Genomic DNA, 18,546 nt, shown 5'->3' on the forward strand with positions numbered 1-18,546 from the left:
CTGAAGCGACTTAGCAGGCATGCATGCCACAACTAGAGAAAAGCCTGTGTGGCAATGAAGACCCAGCATAACCAAAAATAAATAAATAAATACAATTATATACATTAAAAAAAAATCAGCCAACCAGTGAATTCAATGACCCTTTGACATTGTTCATTTGCTCCATCTCTGACCTCACTAGGCTGAATCTGGAAACATTGATTATTTATGCCTATTGAATCAGCTACCACGTTCCTTGTGGGCAAAATCTCCAACTGATATGGGCAAAATTTGCCCATCCCATCAAGATTCAAACAGATCCTGCAAAACTTCGTTCCAGAATTAATCGAGATCTTCTATAAATAAAGAAGCCCCTCAAGGCATAAAGCCCGTAACAGAAGATTGCAACCCGTAACAGAAGATTGCAAGACTCAAGGCCGCATAATCCACCGTCCTGACCCTTGTAACGCTCCGCTCTCCTTCTCAAGTCCCTTCATGGGAAGACAGCATTCACTTGCTGAAGCTTTCAGTCTCAAAGGGACATAAGGTCCCCCAGAGGAAAAACTGGTTTGCTCAAACCCAGGTTTGATATTTAAGCATCTGGTATTAGAACAAGATGTACACCTAGATCTAGATGGACTTCATGGTGACCTGTTTTCCAGAACCCCAAACTGAATGCCAACTGTGAGGCATTTTCTCAGGCTGGCTGGTTCTGGAAAAAATTCCTCTTCAACTGCTTTTGGCATTGAAGACCTCCGAGGGCTGGCAAGACCTGAATGAACACCCAGGGCAACCAACCTCACCAATATAGTGAGTGGTCTGCCCAAGGCCATCCACTCACTGTGAGGACCACAGCCCAGGGCGGATCTCTCCTCTCCCTTGCTGTGGTGTCCTTCCTTTCTCCCTTTGCGTATCAGGGCCATTCAGTGGGGGCAGGACTGACCACTAATCTTCTACGAAAGGGTCAGGCAACTCAGGAGGGTCAATGGGAGAGCCACAGGCCATGGAGGTTGAGTGTAGTTCCCTCCCTACGCGTCTGTCCCATTTATCATCGTGTCTCAGGCACTGGATAGTGACTCGTGATTCACTGGTGACATAGGTCTAACAGGTGCAGTGCAGATTTTATGTGGCTAAGGGTGGCCTTTGACCCCAGTTCGTAGGCCTTTCTTCTGTTTCACTGCTCTCAGATTAAGCAGTATTAACCTGTTCCTAAACTTACTCTACTGTGCTGGGTGAGGCCTACTAGATTCCTTCTTTGGTTTAGTGAACTTGAGGACAAAAAAAACATAACTTATGCGGTTTTGATTCAAGTCTTACATGAGTGATGAACTATAAATAGCAATGAACACATTTAAGGCCTCTTGAAGTACTTTTTTTCTTGCCCTTGAAATAATAGAGGCTGTTGTTCACAGCTCCGGTGTGGACAGTTCCATTTACAGCATTTATTTCATCTGGAGTCAAATTAGGGGCTGTAGGGAAAACAGTGTGCTCTTCCCACCTGTCCTGGCAGTAAATTTCCCTGCAGTGTGTACAACGCTACCAGACAAAGAACACTGTCTAAACGGTATGCAAATGAAAATAACAAATGTGGAGGTCGAAAAACATTCAAGTAAACTCTGTCCTAGTACAAGACCAACTGGACGGGTTCCCTCTACTACCTCCCCTCCCTTGAACGATCAGCATTAGCTTCTATTTATTTCAAAAAATTTCATTTAGAACAACAAAGAATTCAACTAATCAAATTTTCCTAAGAGGAAAAAAAGATATAGGCAAGGCATGGGTGAAGAATGGGGAAACCCAGACGCACAAACTCTGAAACCAACAGCTGTGCTTTCATATCTTGAAATAAATCTGTTTCCGGGAATGGAGGTTTCTGTTGTCCACATTTAAACCCCGCATCACGTAAAACTCAACGACCACTTTATTTTTCAAAGTCAGAATCCTTGTTTAGGATACTTAAATCTCATATCTGATATGTGTAAGACTTAGGAGAAATTCTTTTCAATCATGAGAGGCTAAATAAGAGAGTTGTATTGGGTGGAAGAGAGAAGGCAAAAGGAAACTGGACTGAGCAAAACCTGAAAATATTTAGATGACTGTTCTTGGGTCAACTAACTGACCACATTCTACTCAACTTACATGAGAAAAAAAATCATGTGGGGTTTTTATAAGTTGGATTTAACACATAATTCAGCATCAGCACTATGTCCTATTTAAAAGAAATTAATCCAGATGGAAAACATTTGGCTACTAGGAAAACCAGAGTTTTGCTCAAAATGTAATCCTAACAATAAATGAGAAGGTTGGCAGAATTTTCAGGATCCCATAAGGCTGTTCAGCCTGATGGCTTTCTAGGTAGTGGTGGAAATGACGTTGGAAGAAATATGCTATGCTATGCTATGCTAAGTCGCTTCAGTCGTGTCCGACTCCGTGCGACCCCATAGACAGCAGCCCACCAGGCTCCGCCGTCCCTGGGATTCTCCAGGCAAGAATACTGGAGTGGGTTGCCATTTCTTTCTCCAGTGCATGAAAGGGAAAAGTGAAAGTGAAGTCGCTCAGTCGTGTCCGACTCTTAGCGACCCCATGGACTGTAGCCTACCAGGCTCCTCCGTCCATGGGATTTTCCAGGCAAGAGTACTGGAGTGGGGTGCCATTGCCTTCTCCGTGGAAGAAATATACAAGACCCATAACATAGAAGCACCTCTCCTTTTGAACTGGTAAATTCTAAAGCTCATTTTATTTTTCACTTGACTCTTCAAGTGATTTGCAAAACATTCAAAAAGTGAAAAAATCCTTTTTTTCCCCTATAGTTTCTACTACAGAAATTATTTCTAATTTCTTACTTGCATATATTCATCTATATGTCATGACACAGTATAAGCAAAATTCAGGGTTAGTGTGGCCAATCAAAATTAGCGTCATCCAAGTAAAAGGGAGAGGCTGTTTCTCACCAAGTTGCATCCAGTGATGACCCAGGGCTCCTTTTTAATGACGTGTCAGAAAGGGGTTAACTGATAAAGAGGCATCGCACCCCACGCCAGGCTAAATGAACACACTACTGACATCACAGTTGATGCACAATTTCCTCACAACTTTGATTTCAGTCAGTTAGTCAAGGTCATCTTGGGTGGCTGTCTTCCCAGAAGTAAAATCTGAGATGCAACGTCTCCCTTGCCACAATCTGCATCATCCAGACTTTTCAAGGATCTGCTGCTTCTAAGCTGAGCAGTTTGGCTCAATTTCTTCAGAGCTGGCTGCTAGGACGTTAGGACTGTATTCTGAAGCCCAGCTCTGACATGCATCTCTGTACAGTGTTCACTCCTGATTTAATACTGTTTTCTCCTTTGTTTCCCCTTTATTGAGATCTTACTTATCCTATGTACATTTCATTGTGTTGTACGGCATGCAGCTCTGTAAAAACCTTCTGGGAAAAGACAACGCCTAAACCCACTTTAGCTAAGTTTTACTAAAATCAGGATTAAAGTGAATCATGCGTACTATACATCACAGGCCAACTCAGGTCCGAGATCTCAGAGATTTAAACATGGAAACATTTCTTACCAAGTTCATATTCTCTGTACTCTGGAGGATAATACTCAACTTACAGAAATCTGAATTTCAATAGTTAAAAAAGTAAATTTAAGATGGATTCAAACTGCCCCTAATGAATGCTTTTCCAGAAGCTTCTGAAAATCCAAAAGGTTCATTAAAAAACTGAATCATTCAGGTTTTTAAAAAACTCTGTGCGGAGTGGTGCCTGGCCATGGTACGTGATTAGCATACAGGATAACAGAGGTGGAATCTTTATTTCACAAGTTTCAAGATACAGTACAAAACGGATCTGTACATCTCTCTATTAACAGGATTTGTTTACACAATTATATTACACTTCACCAGCCTTTATATTGAATTTAATTAAATACAAAAAAAATTTACAAAAAGTCTACCATGGTGTTCTTTCCAATGTCAGTTTATGGTCTTTTAAAATGTCTCCTAAGTATCAACAGTGGTTACACCTTGATCGTATCAAATGTTATGATTTTTTTTTTAAATCAAAGAGAATAGTGTCATCTTATCATCCCAAACAGGAAAGCTGGTGCTGTGAGATGCCTCTACACATAACCAAGACATCCTTCTCATGCACACATCGGATTTTTACTTGTGCACATCACTTTTACGTGGAATATTTTCAGTCTTCTTGAAATACCCAGTGGAAGGAGAAATTTAGCTTCTTTTTACTACACACTTAAAAGTCAGGTAGTGCCTCAGACAGCACGGTATTCAGGTTTGTATTTTCACTTATATCTGAGACCAATGACTGATGAAAAATACTTTCATGAATATAGAAGTTCTTTTTGCTTTATTTCTTGCACAGTGGTAGTCATAATATTGTATAACAGATAATTAAATTCACTTTTAAGACAAACAGTAGCTGTTATTGGGGCAAACGTAGCCCATGTTGCTCTTCTTGGTAAGTAAGGGGGCTGTTTAACTGTTGAAGCACTTTTGTTTTGAAATGTGCATGTGAAATGTTAGTCCATACCTCTGAATAAGGTGTTTGCAGATGTAGCTAGACATTATAATACACATGCTACATACATGAAGACCTGTGGTCTTCATTTACAGGCTTGCATGCATCCTTCCAAAACACTGGTTTGAAGAACAAACATGAGGAGCAAAGGAGCGGAAAGAAAAAAAAAAAAAAGCTAGTACAAAATACTTGAGTTTCCTGGAGGCAACAGCAGCTCCTTAATTAAATAAAGCAACAGATCATGGGCAGGTCATGGGCAGAAGTTTCTACAACTTCCCAGTGATACAGAGATACAACGGCTTAGCAGTAAAACTCTCACAAATTAACCGCATATGCAGAAGGGGAACACATCCTCAAGAGGATTAATGATCCGCAAGTTAATCTTCTGTAAGTGCTAAATCATTTTGGAAAAAAAAAGAAACCTTCTGATTTATTTTTCTGTGCCATTGAATAGGAACTAAACAACAAGGTAAGCCTTACCCAGAAAATAGAAACGAAAGCTCCAAGAACAAACAGGAAAAAACAAAAAGCAATAGCAAACCCCAAACACCAATGCTACCTTTGTAGCAGAAAACAAAAAGCTAAGGAGACTCCAGACTCTGGACGGCTGACTAACCAACAGGCCAAACGCACAGAGAAAGAAAGTGAAGTACAAGTCCTACTGTCACTGCCTCGGAAGGCAGGAAGACAGCCTCTCACAGGGATGGGGAGAGCTGGGCTACCGTGGAGAGATGAAGCCACACTCTACCTGCTAACTCTAAATTCTAACATTAAAACTCCTGAATCCTGGAGTTAGTTTAATGTCACTGACATTAACTAGCTTGAGTTACTGTCGTTGTATTCAAATGGATGCCATTTGATTAGGTTAAGTATTGAGTGTTATTTTAGGAGAAACCCAGTTCCTATTTGTTTCGGTATCAGGTCCCTTGTACAGACCGAGGAAGGGAGCCAAGGATTTCGAGATGAGTCTTTGAATGAAGTCACAGGAACTAAGCTATTTTAGGTTTACCATTCAAACTGCCAGTAGCAAATGAGCCAGGGTGCAACAGGAGGTGGACAAAGGCCAACAGAAAAAGATCGATTTGGAAGATGAATAAAAAGGACACGGGCAAGAGGTAGGCCAACAGGAAGGCTGTTATCGCCTGGAGAACAAGACCGTCCCGTCCTTTCCCGTCTGCCTCGGGATAGAGTCCACTGTTGAAGAATTGTCTTTTTCGAAGTACTAACAGAGGGAAGGAAAGATAGAGATAAGAACACTGCTAAAGGAGAAATTAGGTGGATGACAGAAAAACATGGAAGTTTAGTTGTTAGACGTTTAAATAAATTAAAACGGTTCCTTTGAAATGAAGAGTGGCTGCTACCGTGGATCATACTTATTTTGAAGGGTGGGGAGAAGAGGCAGGGGTGAAGACACTAACATACTGTACCAAATGCACGCAAATCTCTCACGTAAGAGAGTGAACAGAAGTCTTAGTATTTACATGAGCTGCCCAAAGCGACATTACACTTCTGAGGGTAAAATGTCCTATCTTTCAGATCTGCATTTATACACGTGGTTCTCGCTGTGACCACCTCTTCAGGTTTAGAAGCAACTAATCCAGGAAGAAAGTTTGCTCACCAGGTTTCTCGTAATACTCTACACACACACACACATACAAAAGCACACAACTTCACATTTAGAGCCCTCAGCTTCCTTACAGACTGATTAGACCTAGTTCTAAATACAAACCCCACTTCAAAAACCAAAGTTTTACAACTCTACAGGTAAGGAACTCTTCAAGTTTTCTGGCAGATGAGGGGTTATGGAAAAAGAGTATGAAGATTAATAGAAGCAGAGGGAGGTCAGCAAGCACAGAAAGCCTGCTCAGACGCAAGCGGGTCTCACGTTGGATACAGGCTGGCGAACACTGCCATCCAACGATAAGAAGGAATAAGAGTTTGGCTAAAGTTTTTCATTTGTGTGATAATGTGATGTTCTCAGTGTTCTCCGCACTCCTTAAGCAGACAGTTCTGAAGTGTAACGGCCTTGCTTTTCCTACTGTTAACAGTGGGAGGGTGGTGAACACGATAGCTAGGCAAGTGGTTGATTTTCTTCTGTTACATCAAGCTGCAGAAACACAAATCTATCTGAACAAAGAGGCTTTCTTCAACCACTGACTTTAATGCATCTCTGACTCTCTAGAGTTAAAGTATTGTAATGGTAGTTTCTGTCTGCCATAGCCTGGCAAGGATATTTCACATTTAAAGAATTCAGGAGAGTGGTCTGTTCTTTTCCAGTAAGAAATGCAAAGTATTAATAAAATGAATCCTGGGAACAAATGCTTTAACTTTTGGGAAAGTATGTCTGTGATCCTGGTACCCCACCCAGAGTCCTTGAATGCTGCTTTCTAATTCTCCCGTTCAGTCCAGCCTCTGGCTCCAGATAAAGACTCTGCATACTTGTAACAAACAAGCAAGTTACACTGAGTAGGTGGGGCAAGTTCATGTGTTAGCTCAAGGAGTCAGTTCACAAAGTTTTCTATATATTCCATCCCAAGGAAATGAGGTTCACATAAAACTCTTTAACAAGGCCTTTCAGTCTCTGAAGGAGAGAAGTATGGTATAAAGTATGACAATCAATCACTGATAATAAGAAACCACCCAACCTTCCCTTTTAAAGGAACAAATACGCTGAATATGTATACTTGCATGTGGACTGATGAAAGTTCCTTGGTTGTCACAATTCTGAAACACTTTGAGGACTTTTTTTTTCCTTAACTTATAAGGCAAGTTCTATTTTCAGACTTTCAAACATGTTAAGGTTAAATTTGCAACTAACTGGGTTTTCCTTTTTACACTGATCAGTTTTAGTGTCAATGCATAAGACCTTCAAGACAGCTGACAGAACTTATGCACACTGGAAGAGTGACCAAAGGGACCCAAGAAAGATAGCTGGACACAGCGGACATGACCACTGTGAGTGTCTCACAAATGTTTCTGGGGTAAAAAAAGGGGGGGCGGGGGAAGCCACTGAGAGTTGTTATTCCGTACGGCACTGAAACGGACATTCAACTTAGTTTAGGTAAGAGTTACTTATCCCTGAAAATAAAGGCATCAGATTCCAAGCAGCTTTAGGAATTCAATGCTTCCTTGTGCCTCTTCCAGGAGGTGGTGACCACTGATCCAAAGTCCTACATCGAATGCAAGCGTTCTCAGCAAACCCTTTCCTTGTCTGTCACCCGGCGGGTTACTGCGGCGGCGGCTGCTCTGGGGGCCCCTCCTGCTGCGGCGGGGCCGGTCGTGGCCCCGGAGGCCTGGGGACAGGCATGTCCTGGTGCTGGCGCTGCCTGTAGGCGATTACTGTTCCCAACAGCAACGCGATGATGGTCATGAGGTAAAGGTCCCACTCAGGTCCCAAGAGCTGGTCCATATCAAGTTGGGTGAATATATCTCGAATCTTAATGAGAATAATATAAAAATCATTATGATCACTTAAACGTAAAGCTAGGAAAGTTACCTCACAAATTAAGAGATAAACACAGAATTTATTGAAACAACTGGTTTTAGTAATATTTTGTAATATCTTTTTTAGAAAAAAGGTTTTACTATAAAAACTACCATACGACCCGGCAGTTCCACTCTTGGCTATTTATCTGAAAAAAAGAAAAACACTTAATTCTGAAAGATACATGTACTCCAATGTTCACAGTAGCATAAGTCATAATTGCCAAGATATGGAAGCAACTAAGTGTCCATCAATTGGTGAATGAAGATGTGGTGTGTATACACAATGGAATATTATTACTTAGCCATAAAAAGCATGAGATTTTGCCATCTGTAGCAACATGGATGGACTTGGAGGGCATTATGCTAAGTGAAATAAGTCAGAAAGAAAAATGCTGCGTGGTATCACTGATATGTGGTATCTAAAAAATGTACAAACTAGTGAATATAACAAAGCAGCAGCGGACTCACAGATACAGAGAACAAACTAGTGCTTACCAGTGGGGAGAAGGCAGTGGGAGGGGCAATATCAACGTAAGGGGTTAAGAGACACAAACTATTCCGTATAGCATAAGCTACAACATGGGGAATACAGCCACTCATTTATAATAACCATAAATGGAGTACAATCCATAAAAATTATGAGTCACTATATTGTATACATGTAACTCTATAGTATTGTACATCAACTGCACTTTAGTAAGAAAAGAACTAAAAATAAAGCCCGCCAGACTTTAACAAAGTAACCAATCGAATAAAATTAAGGACTAGACAAAACAAAACAATCAGTTCAACTGAAAAAATGAAAAGTACTCGGGTTTGATCTCTGGGGCAGAAAGATCCCCTGGAGAAGGGAATGGCAACCCGCTCCAGGATTCTTGCCTGGAGAATCCCATGGACAGAGGAGCCTGGTGGGCTGCAGTCCATGGGGTCGCAAGGAGTCGGACACGACTGAGCGACTGAACCACGGCGACAAAGCATCTTACAGGACTCCTTCCCGTCAGTGACGTAACATGCTGATGTCCCACCATTTTTCACAGGAACCGTCTGAAACAGACGGACGACGGAGGCCGGGGCTGGGGAAGCAGTGTCCGGGCACAACTGTGACCTGTTCCATGCGATGACTCACTTGCTAATAAACAGCTTTCTTCTAAAGACAGCAGGGCTATTTTACCACAGTCTCTCATGTATTGCAACTGAAAGTGTTAGGGAGTCAAATGTTTAATAGCTGCACAAACAATGCTTTTTAGTTAGGATTTAACTATAATTGACTGCTAAAACTGAACTTTAAAAATTATGTTCTCTATCATATTTTAATGTCGCTCAAGTTATTGTTGGTATTTTCTGACTGCTACTTACCCACCAAGAAGAAAGGAAATATGGGGCATAATCCTTTATGTTTAAATAAAACTACATTTAAAAGGTCCCCATAATATACATTTGGAGGTATAGAATCTATTTTTTTCTGGAAAAAATTGTAAGAAACTAATAGTTTCCTGGGGTAGGACCTCCAATAGGAGACTCTGTTTTTCTGTACTTTGACTTTCTTACCATCAGTACTTCTTACTCCTTTTGCAGGGGAGGTGGGAGACTATCCAGGTGGTAAGATTATGGGGCATCTTATTGTTTTCCTATGCCTCGGGGGAAAATACAACTTATTATGACATATTACATGACCAAATCCTAGACTGTGCTCAGTACTGATAATTATGTAAATATGGATAATAATGTAACACACATGTAATCAATAATTTAGTTGAAATAGTCCTGAGAGAGTAAGAGCCGGTGGCCACACTGTTAGCTTTTCAGTGAAAGGAACGAAGATCCTTTGAGTTATTCCCAGCAGAGTGTACAGCATACCCTGGCTCATGCTACCAAACAATCATAAATTGACATTTCGAGTGTGTACGCAGTGGAGAGGACAGACGCCAGCACCTTCAGCCCTCTGGAGCCCTATACGTGGAGAACCTTGGTGTGTCAGCTAGGGTTGCAAAACGGAGAAGTTGTCGAATTCGTCTTCAGGATGCTGAAGCAGCAAGGCCTCGATCTACATATGTTCACACCGAGTGAAGCCCCTTTTGGAATCCAACCGTGAAAGGGTGCGTCAACTCGTGCTGAAAAATGCCAACAAAAGGTTGACATCATCCCTTTCTGGCCTGGAGTGAATTGAAGTTAAATAGCCCTTCTTTCTGCATACCTTTCAGGGCCTTCAGAGTTAAATGCTGCACCAATGAATCCGTTATGAGGAATGACAGGTACTGTAAACAAAACAGACAACGGGAGAACCCAAGGGCACTGTGTTGGTAACTAAGCTGGTAGTTGTAAAGAGAATGGGTAACTCACCCATCTCCTAGCAAGGTTCTACCATTGAGCACATTTAAATAACTCAAGGTATTTTTAGAAAACATTTCCGGTGGTGTTTTTAACATGTTTCACTAGTAGAAGAATCTGAAGTACAACAGCCTGGGCAGGCTCTCAGGTTCTACTTCTTCCCATGTCTTAAATTCTCCTTTTAAGTGGTTGGTCTCAGTCACCCCTAGGCGGGCACCTGATTAAATGCTTATGAATTTAGTTAACTACTACTTCAAATTGTCATGGGTTAGTCTCAGATCTCCCTAACCAGAAAACATCTGCACCAATGAACAATGTGCTAGCAATGGGCATACATGCACGCACAGTTGCTCGGTTGTGTCCAACTCTTTGCGACCCCATGGACGCTAGCCCACCAGGCTCCTCGGCATGGGAAGTCCCAGGCAAGAGTACTGGTGCAGGTTGCCACTTCCTATTCCAAGGGATCTTCCCGACCCAGGGTTCGAAGCCACATCTCTTGCGTCTCCTGCATCGGCAGGCAGGTTCTTCACTACTGCACCACCTGGGAAGCCCTTGAGCACTGGGAACCACTCACTGTCAGACGCCACTTGGCAACTGCGAGTGCTCCGTGGCCCCTTCATCCCTCACCTGATGAGGTCCCTTTATCCAGGAAGAAGGGAAAAGACCAGTCACTGACACGCCCTTTCTCCTCTCCCCCATCTGAGCAAAACCAAACCTGTGGGTTGAGAAGGTTACATCATGCGTATTTTAATTAGAAGAGCTGCGGGCCACTTACATTTGTTTCCCGTATGTACTGCAAGAAATAGACCACGCCCAATTTGCAGAGCGCTAGGAAGACCGGAACTTGCGCATCTGGGCTGGCCTCCGCTGCCATGTCGTAAAAACGCTTTGCAAGGTGAATATCCTGTAACAGAGGTAGTAAGCCAAGAGTCATTTCTTGTTAAAGTAAAAACAATTACTATTTACATGTTCGGAAAGTTTATTTTACCTTTCAAGTTTCATTTTAAAATTTCCCTTACCAAAACAAAGAACTCAAGCTTTAATTAGGTAAAATTTCTTTTAATTATCTAACTGCTTACTTTTGAAAAATTTAATGGAAAAAATTTAACGGGTAACCTGTATGTCCCTGAACTTGCTGGACACAGTTATATATAATGTCTGTGCACACCGCTGTTAACCCAGAGACTTCCGGGATGACCTGTAGGTCTCAAGTTAATTTTTTCCTACTTATAAACCAGTCAGTGTAAGGAATTTCTGGTTTCTGTCTGGAGTAGAGATCTTTATACTGGGGTAGACATACTCAAAAGCTTTCTAAGGGGTGCAGGCACGGACACTGTTGAAGCAGCTCTCAGCCCTGTTTCCCTGTCTTAGATGTATTTCTGTAAAGCGGGAAACAAATTATTACTAATTTTGGCCCAGATCAGACTGCTCTGCCTTCAGATAAATGGTACAATGGGATGGTGTGAGTTGTAAAAAATCTCATTTAACAAACTCACTTCTCTCATGCCCTGAATATTGTCAAAGAATACTAAATTCGTAGGTAAGAATTCCATGACACACGGTAAAGAAAGACTAAACATTAAGAGTGACTTTTTCTGCACATTTAAATAGAAGCAGTTACTTCCAGCTATTCTTTGTACTTGTCCCTAGGCGAGTCATTAGTTAAAAAGAGCATCTTCAAACAAAAGCGACAGGATGGTGAGTGTCTTTGATTTTTTAAAAAAAGTAACACATTTTATTTCTACTGCCACATTTTTCAAGATCACGCATCAAACTTTATGTGATCCATGGACTCTGTGTTGATGATTTGATAGAGAAATTAAATCTTATCTATCAATCAAATCCTGAATTATTTATTCTAATTATCACCAATCCTCATCTTGTTTAATACTTAAATTTTTCTATCTATATTGGATGCTGGATTGATTAGTTTTTAGAGTATGAATATGTCATTTATTTAAAAAACAGAAAACAAACAGGAAAAGGTGATCATAATGCCTTATTAAAACTAATGGAACTCCTTAAAAAATTAGGAATAAAACCACCAATGACCCAGCAATCCCACTCCTATGCATGTACTCTGAGGAAACCAAAACTGAAAAAGACACATGTATCCCAGTGTTCACTGCAGCACTATTTACAACAGCTAGAACACAGAGGCAACCTAGATGTCCATCGACAGGTGAATGGATAAAGAAGTTGTGGTATATATACACAATGTAATATTACTCAGCCATAAAAAGGAACACATTTGAGTCAGTTCTAATGAGGTGGGTGAGCCTAGAACCTATTATACAGAGTGAAGTAAGTCAGAAAGAGAAAGATAAATATCATATATACTAACGCACAGATATGGAATCTAGAAAGGTGGTACTGAAGAATTTATTTGTAGGGCAGCAATGAAGAAACAGACATAGAGAACAGACTTATGGACATGGGGAGAGGGGAGGAGAGGGTGAGATGTATGGAGAGAGTAACATGGAAACTTACATTACCTTGTGTAAAATAGATAACCAATGGGAATCTGTTGTATGTCTCAGGGGACTCATACAGGGGCTCTGTACCAACCTAGGGGGTGTGATGGGAAGCGAGGTGGGAGGGAGGGGACATATGTGTACATATGGCTGATTCATGTTGAGGTTTAACAGAAAAAAACAGAATTCTTGTAAAGCAATTATTCTTCAATTAAAAATAAATAAATTAAAAAAAATTATGGATCCCAGCAGTCTCTCTCCTAACTCTAATCAAAGGAATACTATGAATTTCATCAGTCTTTATTCATAAGAATTTGCATAAGCTTTGTATAACATTACAAATGCTATACATCTTCCCAAGGCATGTTTTAACCATAATGAGACTAATTACTGAACCACTCAGTTCAGTTGCTCTCTAAATATTAGAGAAAGTAAAATTTTATAAAATCATGAGTTTGATGAGATCAACAGTGTATTCATAACTAACTATGACTAATAATATCCTAAGAATTTTTCTTAACACAGCCTACAATCACAGGAAATACAATTCAAATTTGAATTTATATACTTTTTGTTTCAGATAAGCATGACAGAGTGATCAGTATATTACACTGGTATATAATTTTTAGGAATAATGGACTAAAATATAAATTCAGGGAGAAAAGTAAAAGATACAATTTTTATTAATAAGTTTGCTGTGCTTTTTTAAAAAAGTTAATAATGAGGGTATCAAATTATTTTGGGATTTAAAGTAATTTAGTCATTCCATTTATAAAAACGTTAGTGTTTAAAATAGCTAGAAGTTAGACTCTTTGAAACTTAGGAGAAATTTTAAATGTCGAATTAAAAATGTATAAGAGGATATGTTTTTCAAAGTTATTTTAACACAGGCAGAAACTTGAATGACCACAGGTCTAAAGAACATTAGACTTCAGTAGGAAAGTGTAAGAATAAGTTCATCAGTAGCAAACATTTTAATTCATTTCAAAATAATTTAGAAATGACTGAATTTGGTTGCTGATGGACAGTTTCTCAAACAGGAGTTAACAACAGAGGCAGCAACGGCTTTCCACTTTTATGAATCTGTCTTTGGCTTAATATCCTAAATACAACAGTGTACCTATCATTATGAATGTATGCCTGAGGATGAGAGAAGTTCAGGGCAGTCTTTTGAAATCCTACAAGACTGGCTTCTAACTTAGCACCGAAAACGTGAGCACACCCAAAGCAGCCGATTTCCTATAAAAATGAAGATGCTTTCCCCCGAATCACAACGACAGCACGCACACATCTGAAGTCAGGCCCACCTGTTTGATGCCCAGGCCCTTCTCGTGCATGTAGCCCAGGTTAAACATGGCCTGCGCGCTGTGCTGCTGCTCAGACGCTAGGCGATAGTGAATAAACGCCGTCTCGTAATCCACGTCCGTGCCGAAGCCATAGAAGTGGTAGTCTCCAAGCTTGATTCTAGCCACAGTATAGCCTGAAATAGTGGTGAAATGTAAAATTGCCAATACAGAAAGTGTGTTTAAAACAGATGAAACTCTTATTCTTCCTCCTGCTAACATGCCTCCATAAACAGAATGTTACTTTGTAACACACAGTGTGCATGCGCATGCTCAGTCATGTCTGACTCTCTGTGGCCCCATGGACTGTAACCCGCCAGCCTCCTTGGTCCATGGGATGTTCCAGGCAAAAACACTGGAGTGGGTTGCCATTTCCTGCTCCAGGGGATCTTCCCAACCCAAGGATGGAACTCAAGTCTCCTGCATTGGCAGGTGGGTTCTTTATCACTCGCGCCATCTGGGAAGTCCATCTTATAACACACAAAGTTTATAGCAGTTTCTTCAGCCAAGCTACAAATTCAGTAAAAAAATTTAAATCAGAAGCATTGCACTTCTGAAGAAGGCTTTTGTAATAGTCAGGGAGAGGCAAAACAAAGTGGGTGTAATCTCTATTTCACTAACAATACTCTTCAAATGATCACTGTATTCTATCGTGTCATTTAACATTTTAAACAGTTCAACTGGAGCACTGTATAGGAGAAAAGACAGATAACGTTGGGAGTAGTATGCATAAGAAAGAAATATTCAAACAAAAACGAGTAGGGAAAGGCTGTAATCTTACGTTTAACACCTATATTCTATTACACATTTTATTCAATTCTCATTTTATACAACACACTAGCCTCAAACTAAAAATCAGAGTAAAGCATAGAATGATATAAATGTCCAGTACAAAGACCCTGCAGTTCAATTTAAAAACCCTGGGATTAGAACTCATTCTAAGAAAGAAAACCAATCAGGCAAACAAGTTGAGCAACAGTATCTCTGCTTAATCTGAAAGTTGTGAATGATATGATCTAATCCTTATGGACGATAAAAACAAAGCTACAATAAAGAAAGGCCTCCAGGTTAAACTCTGATCCTAGAACCAACCCAACCACTCACCTTGTGAGGCGGCCCGGTTCCAGTGAAGCAAAGCTCTGGGATAAGTTTCATTCTCACCTACGATGGTCGCTTCTCCTGCAAGGAAAATCAAACACAAACCAGGCGTTTAAGGAAAGGCACTAGAGTTTTAGGCTTCATCTGCAAACCAGGGTGGATACGTGGAGCAAAATTTAAATGAGAAATGGGATATAAAATATTAAATGAAAAAACTATTGAAATTAAACAAGTATTGGAATAAAATACTGAGTTCAAAGGAATCATTGCATTCAGAATGACATGGCTTCCTGAGGCATGTTTTAACCACAGAACTAATAAGGAGACTAATTACTGAACCACTCAGTTCAGTTGCTCAGTCATGTGCGACTCTGTGACCCCCTGGACTGCAGCACGCCAGGCCTCCTTGTCTACCACCAACTCCTGGAGTTTACTCAAACTCATGTCCATCGAGTCGGATGACATCCAACCATCTCATCCTCTGTCGTCCCCTTCTCCTCCTGCCCTCAATCTTTCCCAGCATCAGGGTCTTTTCAAATGAGTCAGCTCTTCACATCAAGTGACCAAAGTATTGGAGTTTCAGCTTCAACATCAGTCCTTCCAATGAACACTCAGGATTGATATCCTTCAGGATGGACTGGTTGGATCTCCTTGCAGTCAAGGGACTCTCAAGAGTCTTCTCCAACACCACAGCTCAAAAGCATCAATTCTTTGGCGCTCAGCTTTATTTATGGTCCAACTCTCACATCCATACATGGCTACTGCAAAAACCGTAGCCTTGACTAGACGGACCTTTGTTGGCAAAGTAATGTCTCTGCTTTTTAATATGCTGTCAAGGTTGGTCATAGCTGTGCTTCCAAGGAACAAGTGGCTTTTTAATTTCATGGCTGCAATCACCATCTGCAGTCATTTTGGAGCCCCCAAAAATAACGTCTGTCATGGTTTCCATTGTTTCCCCATCTATTTCCCATGAAATGATGGGACCAGATGCCATGATCTTAGTTTTCTGAATGTTGAGCTTTAAGTCAACTTTTTCACTCTCCTCTTTCACTTTCATCAAGAGGCTCTTTAGTTCTTCTTTGCTTTCTGCCATAAGGGTGGTGTCTTCTCAGATAGGAGGTTACTGATATTTCTCCCTGCAATTTTGCTTCCAGCTTGTGCTTCCTCCAGTCTGACATTTCGAACTGAACCACTAGGAATCTACATACCACTGGAAAAACAATGTTTTTGTATCTGCTGCAGTTTGAAAAATGTTATTTAACTGAAAGCAGCTAATTTTATGATCAATGTCAGATCTATTTCTAGTGTCAACTCCATAAAACTCGCTTTGATGGCTTAGAGATCTGAGGTAAAATAACTTGAGCATGTGGGTTGTTAAGTTCAATAAAGAAATATCTTTGTGGCTTTTCTTTTTAAACAAGTTAACTTGATGTGTTAAATTGATGCTTTTGAACTGTGGTGTTGGAGAAGACTCTTGAGAGTCCCTTGGACTGCAAGGAGATCCAACTAGTCCATCCTAAAGGAAATTGGTTCTGGGTGTTCATTGGAAGGACTGATGTTGAAGCTGAAACTCCAATACTTTCACCACCTGATGCGAAGAGCTGACTCATTTGAAAAGACCCTGATGTTGGGAAAGATGGAAGGAGGGAGGAGAAGGGGACGACAGAGGATGAGATGGTTGGATGGCATCACCGACTCGATAGGCATGAGTTTGAGTAAGCTCTGGGAGTTGGTGATGGACAGGGAGGCCTGGCGTGCTGCAGTCCATGGGGTCGCAGAGTCGGGCACGACTGAGCACCTGAACTGAAGTGAACCTGACGTGCACCCCGTGTTCCAAGCCCGAGACAGGAAGAGAGTGAGCCTTACTCTGGTCGAGAATGAAGGCTGCATTGCTCTGCGCCACCTCGTAGCCCTGCTCGGCCAGCAGGAGGTACTGGATCACAGCGGCGTTGTAGTCCCCGTCTTTGTAGCTGTTGTAGGCGGTCATGAGCCGCTCAGACCACCGGCCCCGTTCACACACATTCTTAAACAACTGTGAGAACAGGACAAAAGAGAGGTATGTCAGAAAATCATTTTTTACATGCAGGCTACAAGCAACTGTTAAGCTTGCTCTCTGAATCTCTGGCAGTTTTATTAAATATATATGTATATATATAAATCTGGGATATTAACTTGAAGCTTTCGCTTAGTCTTTAGAACAGGTTTATAAAAAGAATAGTCAACAGTCACTTAGTCTGACCGGGCACTGCCTAGTACTTCACGTAGAGTACGCATATGAACTCACTCACTCCTCGTGGGAGGGGCCACTCTCTTATGGGGTAAGTCCTGGTAACAGCTCCGCTTTACAAGGAAGGAAACTGAAGCACAGAGCGGTTTAGAAACTCTGTGTGCGCATGCTTAGTCGTTCAGTCCTGTCCAGCTCTTTGCGACCCTGTGGACTGTAGCCCACCAGGCTCCTCTGTCTACGGGATTTCCCAGGCAAGAATACTGGAGTGGGTTGCCATTTCCCTCTCCAGGCAATCTTCCCAACCCAGGGATTGGACCCACGTCTCTTGCATTGACAGGTGGATTCTTTACCACTGTGCCACTTGGGAAGCCCTTAGAAACTGCTAGACATTTAACAATGTCCCTCTGAAGTGCCAATCATGAGAAAGCTAAAGAGGAAAGGCTCCAGCTAGGAGATATTAGCATTCCCCCGCAATATTCATTTAACATACACTTTTTGATGCTATGTCTCAGATACTGTCTTAGGTGTCAGAGAGACTGCACATAATAATATCCGCTCTTATAAAGGCTGACTCCAGGAGGGACAGACAAACTGAGTTAGTTAGTGCAACAGTGAGACACAGACCCTCAGAGCCTTCCCTCAGTGTATCAGGGCTAGTCGGCTGGGTCTGTTTCTACTCTAGAAGAAACCACAGGAAGAGAAGCAGAAACAGAGCAGCAGACTCTCCTCCCGGGCAGGCGTAGACGAGCCCTTACCTCCACTGCAGTGTGACAGGATCGCATCACGCCAGTGCCGCTGGCATGCATCTGGGCCAGGTTATAGAAGGCCAAGATGTGGCCTCCCTGGGAAGCTAAGTTAAAATACTTCAAGGCTTGTTTGTAATCCCTCTTGACTCCAATGCCGTCTGTAAGGACAATTACACAAGAGGTCAGGAACAGTCTTAAGTGTGATTTAGCTAAAGCATCACAAAAGCCTTACCTGGGAATAAAACTAAATGAAATTTGGAATTCTTACTCCGGAACGATGTGAATCTTATTAATAGAGATTGGCACATTAACACAGATTAATATACTCTACAGG

At 41.3% G+C, this 18,546-nt stretch overlaps 1 protein-coding gene across 1 annotated transcript in view; it reads right to left on the reverse strand.

Moving 5' to 3' along the window:
• Positions 1-3,766: 3,766 nt before the first annotated feature.
• Positions 3,767-18,546, reverse strand: part of SEL1L (SEL1L adaptor subunit of SYVN1 ubiquitin ligase) — a 56,300-nt gene continuing 41,520 nt past the window's right edge. Inside the window, exons 16-21 of the mRNA XM_081510637.1 lie at positions 18,222-18,370; positions 17,106-17,271; positions 15,246-15,320; positions 14,106-14,278; positions 11,100-11,228; positions 3,767-7,946 (exon numbers count right to left, since the gene is read on the reverse strand). Of these exons, the coding sequence (XP_081366763.1) occupies positions 7,737-7,946; positions 11,100-11,228; positions 14,106-14,278; positions 15,246-15,320; positions 17,106-17,271; positions 18,222-18,370 (902 nt within the window). The 3' untranslated portion in view covers positions 3,767-7,736. The remainder of the gene's footprint in view (positions 7,947-11,099; positions 11,229-14,105; positions 14,279-15,245; positions 15,321-17,105; positions 17,272-18,221; positions 18,371-18,546) is intronic.

The sequence above is a fragment of the Giraffa tippelskirchi genome, chromosome 7, assembly GCF_054371585.1.
Source record: "Giraffa tippelskirchi isolate mGirTip1 chromosome 7, T2T-mGirTip1v1.2.pri, whole genome shotgun sequence".
In the NCBI taxonomy this organism is placed as follows: Eukaryota; Metazoa; Chordata; class Mammalia; order Artiodactyla; family Giraffidae; genus Giraffa; species Giraffa tippelskirchi.